We start from the raw sequence: 7738 nt of genomic DNA on the forward strand, positions 1-7738 counted from the left end.
AGTTCAGCTAATTGGCTGATAGAGATTTCTTTTTTGCCCCCCTCCCTTTTCGAATAGGGGTGTCATATTGCCAAATACTGGAGGATTGAAAAGCTGTCAAAGTCCAAGGAATTACAACCACTGCACCCACTGTGTAGAACATAGAACATAGAATAATACAGCACAGAACAGGCCCTTCGACCCACGATGTTGTGCCGAACATTTGTCCGAGCTTAAGCACCTATCCATGTACCTATCCAATTGCCGCTTAGAGGTCACCAATGATTCTGATTCTGTCACTCCCACAGGCAGCACATTCCATGTCCCCACCACTCTCTGGGTAAAGAACCTACCCCTGACATCCCCCCTATACCTTCCACCCTTCACCTTAAATTTATGTCCCCTTGTAACATTCTGTTGTACCTGGAGAAAAAGTCTCTGACTGTCTACTCTATCTATTCCCCTGATCATCTTATAAACCTCTATCAAGTCACCCCTCATCCTTTGCCGTTCCAATGAGAAAAGGCCTAGCACTCTCAACCTATCCTCGTATGACCTACGCTCCATTCCAGGCAACATCCTGGTAAATCTCCTCTGCACCCTCTCCAAAGCTCCACATCTTTCCTAAAATGAGGTGACCAGAACTTCACAGAGTACTCCAAATTTGGCCTTACCAAGGTCCTGTACAGCTGCAACATCACCTCACTACACTTGGTACCCACCTTCATCAGGAAAGGTTGAGAGAATGAACTAGACACTCAAGAAGCAGTTACCTAAATTAATAATACAAACCAGACTCCCTTGGACTAAGTGTTTACCAAAGCCCTTTTGCGAGTGCGAACGGCTCCAAGGATATGGGGTTGTCCCCTTATGGGATATTGTTTGGCCTGCCCTATCTGGGAACGAAAGGGGAACTGCCAACCCTGGAGACTAAAGATCTGTTCTTAAAGAAGTATATACTGGGCTTGTCCTCCGCTTTGTCTTTTCTTAGGAGACAAGGATTACTGGCACAGACTCCGCCCCTTGAATTCGCCGTTCATCCCATCCAGTCATGAGATTGGGGCCTAATTAAGTCATGGACAGAAACTAAAATGCAACTGGATTGGGAGGGACCGTACCAGGCTCTTTTGACTACTGAATCGGTGATACGCATGGCGGAGAAAGGCTGGACTCACTACACCAGGATTAAAGGACCAGTGGAATCCTCAGTTAAGAAAGAAGTCTGGACAGCCGAATCAACGGAAGAACCACTGAAACTCAGACTCAAAAGACTTTAAGTAACTGATTTTTATGCGGATGCGGGATAGTTTCTTTTTGATATCTATATATTGTATTGCATGTTAAATCTCTCGGTCCTTCAATACTATTGTAGGATGCTGGGGATGCTTAGGGTTACCATATTAGCCTTCTTAGTATTGGGATTTTGTCAAACAATGTTGTCATCTCCATATTTGTTATTAACGGTTCCTGAGTCTGAATATCCGCAATTAATAAAGGTTGATGCATGCAGCCTAGTAAAATGCGCAGATGTAAAGTATCAGAGGGAGTATATTTCCTCCGAAATCCTTCTTAAGACCCTACTGGACACAAGGTATAGTTCACAAAAACCACCACCTGGCATCACTATCCATAGAGCCCCCTTTCGCCCAGCCCTAGACTGTCCTGACAAAAAGTGCCACCCAATATATCTCACCATCAAAAATACCTCCTCTGAAGACTCCTTTCCCCGTAAAATGGGTCTCGACTCCTTAGTAACGATTTAAAGATAGTAATGGAAGCCACTGGGAAGTGTTTTTTGGGCTGCTGTTTCTGGATAGTCGTAGGAAACGGAAAACGAGCCAAACAACTTGATAGTAAGATACAACATTTTGCCCCTCCCAACGGTGGTAAAAATTATAGAGGTGAAGGACTTGAAGCAGACCATCGAAATAGAAACTGGATACGGGACGCAAATGCCTGGGTTGAATGGGTAAAGTTCACTGTTAAAACTCTGAATAAAAGCAATTGCTATGCATGTGCCTCCGGTAGACCAGTTGCCCACATAGTCCCCTTTCCGCTCGGGTGGAACCGACACAGGAACAGCATGGAATGTATGATTGCCCTGTATCAGGATAAGACTGCATGGAATGATAGGAATTGTATATCCCTATCCCTAATGTTCCTTCCCTTGGAGAAGACAGATTTGAAAACTCTCCCCCATTTTTGACCACCGTCGGGAATCACACATTGTGTATAAGCCGACAGGGTACAAATTGGTCTAGAGACTTAGGGGAGCGGAGGTTATGCATAGAAACTCAGAATGACACCGAAACAGACAAAGGAGGGAACTATTCAGCACTCAGGGTTCCCCGGGTGGATCTCTGGTGGTACTGTGGAGGCAGAATATTGCGACCTACCCTACCTCCTGACTGGAGAGGGATATGTGCAATTGTGCAATTGGCAATCCCATTCACCTTGGCATTTGAGAAGGAGAAGGTGGTAGTAACAAAGAATGAGAGGAGTAAAAGGCCGTTATTAGATTCCTTTGATGATAGGATTTATCTCAACTCTATAGGAGTTCCTAGAGGGGTCCCTGATGAGTTCAAGGCCCGCAACCAGATTGCAGCAGGTTTTGAATTGGCCCTATTTTGATGGGTAACAGTCAACAAGAATGTGGATTGGATAAACTATATATTTTTTTACAACCAGCAAAGATTAATCAATTACACTAAAGATGCAGTCAAGAGTATTTCCGAGTAACTTGATGCAACCAGCAGAATGGCCTGGGAAAACAGACTGGCCTTAGATATGATCCTAGCCAAAAAATGGGGTGTATGTGTGATGTTAGGAGGTAGCTGTTGTATGTTTATTCCAAATAATACAGCACCTGATGGGTCAATCTCTCGTGCCTTGTGAGGATTGACCACCTTGGCGGAAGAATTGGCTGAGAATTCAGGAGTGGACACATCATTCACGGGATGGCTGGAATCATGGTTTGGGAAGAGGAAAGGTGAGGTAGTCTCCATTCTCACCTCCCTGATAGTGGTAGCAGGGGTACTGGCAGCAATTGGCTGTTGTATCATACCTTGTGTATGAAGGTTAACCAGCGGCTAACTGAGATGGCCTTAGCAAAACAAATGCCTCTAAAAGGTAATCAGGCAGAGGAACTCAATCTCTTGAACAATGAGGGGATGGGTGACCTTAAGGAATTAGCCACTATAAATGAAGTCTCAGGGATGATGCTAGCGAACTGGAAGGCAACGTATGAGACAAATGCAGAGGACAACACTTAGTAGCCAAGAAAAAAAAGGGAGGATTGTAAGGTATAGGGTACAGAAGGTACAGAATAAGGAAACAATACTAAACAATGAGATGCGAAAACAGGTAGAATTATCTATGACTAATAGGGCAGAGCAACCATGTAGCAGGATGTACCAGGTATAGGAAAACAGAGAAGCGAAAACAGTTGGAATTATCTATGACTAATAGGGCAGAGCGACCGTGTAGCAGGATGTACCAGTAACAGGAGAATAGTGTGCCAGTTGCAGAAGAGATCTGGCCAATGGATGGAATTTAGTTTGGCAGGATGATCGCACGAAGACAGCAATCTATGCAAGGATAGTCACATCTCAGAAATGAGATAAATAAGAGTAAGGGGCGACAGGCTTAGAGTAATGGGAGAAGTAAACAGAGGCAGAGAGAAGCTAGACAAAGATGGAGTGAAGCTAGAGCTTGTGATTGGTTACTTTTGCTGTAGCGCGTAGCCTATGGGGTGAAAGGGGAGGACCAAGAGACGCAGCTGAACAGCATAAATCAGAATGTAACCCTCAGATCGGGGTGCTTACTCGTTAGGCACCCGTTCTTGCAAGTAAGTATCAATAAAATTCGCTGCTTCAGAATTTGACTCAGACTGAAATTTATTAATATGTGAGTTTTGTTTCTCACATTTGCCAAGAAGTTTTCATACTTCTGGGCAAATCAGAGTCTGCCAACCCAGCGCTGTAACATACAATAAACGATTTTTTGCACGTTAGACAAAGAGTTGTTTACAGGTGTGTTAATTGACCAATTGCAGAATCGAGAGACCCACAGATCATCAATATGTGACTCCAGACCCACGGCAATGTAGATGACTCTCCCCTTCCCTCTGGGCAATTAGGGACAGGCAATGATTGCTGGCTATCCACTGACACCCACATCCTGTGAATTAATGCTGTTGAACATAGATTGTCTAAGGTCATCACCAATCAGATCAGGTCTGCTCTGAGATTGGTGATTCACCCCGAGCAAACTTGTACTGTAACGGACATGAAGATTTCTGAATGCCTTGTGCTCCTCAGGGCAACAGGGCAGGGCAGGGGCTGGACATCTGCCTCATCAACCTAGACAAGAAGGTCTGACAGGATTTCATACACCTACATGAGGGGTGTCATCACCAAAATGGAGAGGGTATCCCCATCTGGATGCAACTATTCTACACGGGCATCAGTCGTGCAGTTTCAATCAATGGATGAGAATCAGAAAGATTTCTAATCAGGTCCGCCACTGTCTCCTGTCTTGTTTGTGTGGTGTATAGCACCTTTAATCAAATCCATCAGGACGAATATGAGCCTGAGAAGGGTGGCTATTCTGAGCAATGGAGATCTGCAGGCCAAAGCCCCCTTGTAAATGGATGATGTCACTGTTTTGTGCCCATATCCAGTGTTAATGCGCAGACTCATGAGTGTCTGCAACCAGTTTCAACCGGCTTTGGAAGTCAAAGTAAATTCAGGCAAGAGCGAGGCCATGTCCTCTGGAAACTGGGCCAACCAATCCTTTATCCCTTCACCATTAGATTTGATTATCTGGAGGTGCTAGACACATGGTTTTGAGGGGCCAAAAATGTGCAAAAACCCAGGAGGGACACATCATCAAAGTGAAGCACAAACTGGGCAGAAACAAGCATCGCTCCCACACCATTGCGGGTAAAAACCTGATCAGATGTGAGATATGTTAGTGTTGCTGTATGTGGTGCAGGCCTGGCCTATTCCCCGAGTCTATGGCACCGCAGTCACCTGAACCATCTTCAACTTCATCTGGAAATCAAAGTTGGACTGTGTTCACAGGGACACTATGTATAAAGCTATTGAATGGGGGAGATAGGGGATTAAGATCATGCCCAACACCACCCTCATCCTGAAAGCCACCTTTGTGTGTGGCTGTATCAAGCTGTGAATAGACCCTCAGTACACAAACAAACAATACCACTACATACTGAGGTTCCACCTGTCCCAGGTGTTACAGGATAGGTCTGGCTTTGTTGCCATGGAACGCTTCAAATAGTTGGACCATTCCATGTCACCTGTCCCTTATGGAAAAATTTCCAAAGGAAAATACTTTCAACCACAAGTCCATCAGGTAGTGGTCAGCATGTAGTATCCTCAAGACCCTGCAAGAAAAGGAAAGGGTTGATCCTGCCAGCTGGTTCCCTGAGTAGATTGTCCAAGTCATTTGACAGAATGCATCATGGCCAGAACTTTCCTACAAGCACCAACACATAGCTTGGCTGGTGGCAAGAAGGGCACAACATGGGAGATTTTTCATGTAGGCCTGGACTCTGTGCCATCGCACTCTGCCCTTGAAGTAGCTGTAGGGGAAAACAGACTGTCATACATCTCCTTCTGGAATGTCAGTGTACAAAGAAGGTCTGGAGTGAAATGCAAGAGATGCAGAGCAGTATGGTGGCACAGTAGTTAGCACTGCTATCTCACAGCATCAAGGACCCAGGTTTAATTCCAGTCTGAGTTGAGTTTGCATGCTCTCCTCGTGTCTGTGTGGGTTTCTGCTAAGTGCTCAGGTTTTCTCCCATAGTCCAAAGACATGCAGGTTAGATGGATTGGTCATATTGAATTACTCAGTAGTGTCCAGGGATGTGCAGACTGGGTGAACTAACCATGGTAAGTGTGGGATTATGGGGATGGGGAGAGGGGTGTGTATGGGTGGGATGCACTTCACAGGGTTAGGTGCAGACTCAATGGGTCAAATGGCCTCTATCTGCAGGAATTCTATGATCGAAGAATGGGCTTTGTCGACATTCATCCAAAGCAGCTCTATGACTCAGAACTCTGTGCCCTACAGTCTGTTTCCTGGAATGCATATTGAGACAAACATCAACCAAACTTGGAAATCCATCTACTCGGTGAAAGATGCTCTTTTGGTCGGTCTGAAACGTGTTGATCTTCCAATGCAACAAGTTGACTGCGACTCAGTGTTGCAGACCATCATACTACAAAGATCAAGGACTATATGCTGAGGTACGCATTAAAACCTGGAGCAGCCGTTGCCAAAATGCAATGACAAAAGACCATCATTTAAAGTCTTTCTGCTAAAGTACAATAGCAGCCCACCTAGTTGTCAGACCCCCTCATTGCCTCAAATGTCTTCAAATAATGTCCTACAGAAGTAAGTAGTTCCTTTGGTTTTTGCAACTGCAGGGAACGTTAGATTCCAATGTTTGTTTTTCTTGATATGCAAAAACTGTACAGAACTTCTTTTGTATTAATGTATGTATATATAGATTTTCTTTATGAATAAAGCATATTTTTGCAATAATTTTTTTAAAAGATAATACCTGCCAGAGGTCATATATGTCTACTGCTAACTAAAAAATACCTGTTTTTCTTTTATTGTCTCCTGCAAGGCCAGCATTCCGACAGTACTTCTACGCATCTTCCCCAATCTTTTCTCCATAGATAAACCAAATGAGTCAAACAGAATAGAGCCACTAACATGCGGTTGAATAGCTTCTTGACTCATTTTTCAAAGTCTGAAACACACAGAAAAGTTTAAATTTCACCCATGACTACATATTATTTAGTTATGAGTTTATTTTCTACAAACAAAATGGAGATGCTACTCAGCATCTATCCTAGGATCATTTCCTTCATTGTACTCTCTGAAGCAGCTTTACAGTTAAGTTCTATTCTATATAAACACACTTATCCAATTCCATGTTGAAAACTACAAAAAACATATCAATACCCTTTACAGGTTTTGCATTTCAGATTATTTACTACATTTTTCTCGTGGCCCTTCTTTGCTAATTACTTTAAAGCTGTGTAAACTGCTAATTTATATTCATTCAGTCAAAACAGTTTCTTCTTACATTAATGTACCGTATCTTTTCATAATTGTGACCATCACCAATAAATGTCTCCTTGAAAGACAAACATGCGATGCTGATTTCATAAAGGCTATATTTACTGATACCAGCACTACAGGGAGTGCACTCAAAACACATGCAGTCACAGTGCATGTGACATGGCTGCAAGCAATATTGCAGGTAGCTGCATGCATCAATAAAATGGGACCACCCATAATATTTAGCAAGGATATTTTAACAAGTGCAGCACTCTTAAAATATGGCAGCTTAAAAAAAAGTTAGTCAATGTACAGTGTCTTAAATATTGATCCAGAACCAGCAGTCATAGTCTAAGGATGTGGGATACACATTTGGGACCGAGATGAGGAGAAATTTCTTCACCAAGAAACTGGTGAGCCGGTGGAAGTCTCTGTCACAGAAAACAGTTGAGATAGAAATATTGAATGTTTTGAAGAATGCTGATATAGTTCTTAGGCTAAAGAGATCAAAGCAATGTGGTAAAAGCGGGAACAGGTTGCTAAGTGAGGTGATCAGCAGTGATCAAACTGAATTATGGAGCACACTCAAAAGGACCAGTTCCTATTTCCTACACTCCACTTCCTATTTTCGACGTTTCTTTCAGCCAAACTTAATATGATT

At 43.4% G+C, this 7738-nt stretch overlaps 1 protein-coding gene and 1 pseudogene across 1 annotated transcript in view; one reads left to right on the forward strand and one right to left on the reverse strand.

Moving 5' to 3' along the window:
• Positions 1 to 6753, reverse strand: part of LOC122540179 (dynein axonemal heavy chain 8-like) — a 1258818-nt gene extending 1252065 nt beyond the window's left edge. Inside the window, exon 1 of the mRNA XM_087976819.1 lies at positions 6610 to 6753. Coding sequence (XP_087832945.1) covers positions 6610 to 6753 — 144 coding nt within the window. The remainder of the gene's footprint in view (positions 1 to 6609) is intronic.
• Positions 1131 to 3054, forward strand: LOC148151789 (endogenous retrovirus group FC1 Env polyprotein-like; annotated as a pseudogene).
• Positions 6754 to 7738: the final 985 nt, after the last annotated feature.

Source organism: Chiloscyllium plagiosum, unplaced genomic scaffold, assembly GCF_037043375.1.
Source record: "Chiloscyllium plagiosum isolate Xiang-an unplaced genomic scaffold, Cpla_swu_hap1 HiC_scaffold_3, whole genome shotgun sequence".
Taxonomy (NCBI): domain Eukaryota; kingdom Metazoa; phylum Chordata; class Chondrichthyes; order Orectolobiformes; family Hemiscylliidae; genus Chiloscyllium; species Chiloscyllium plagiosum.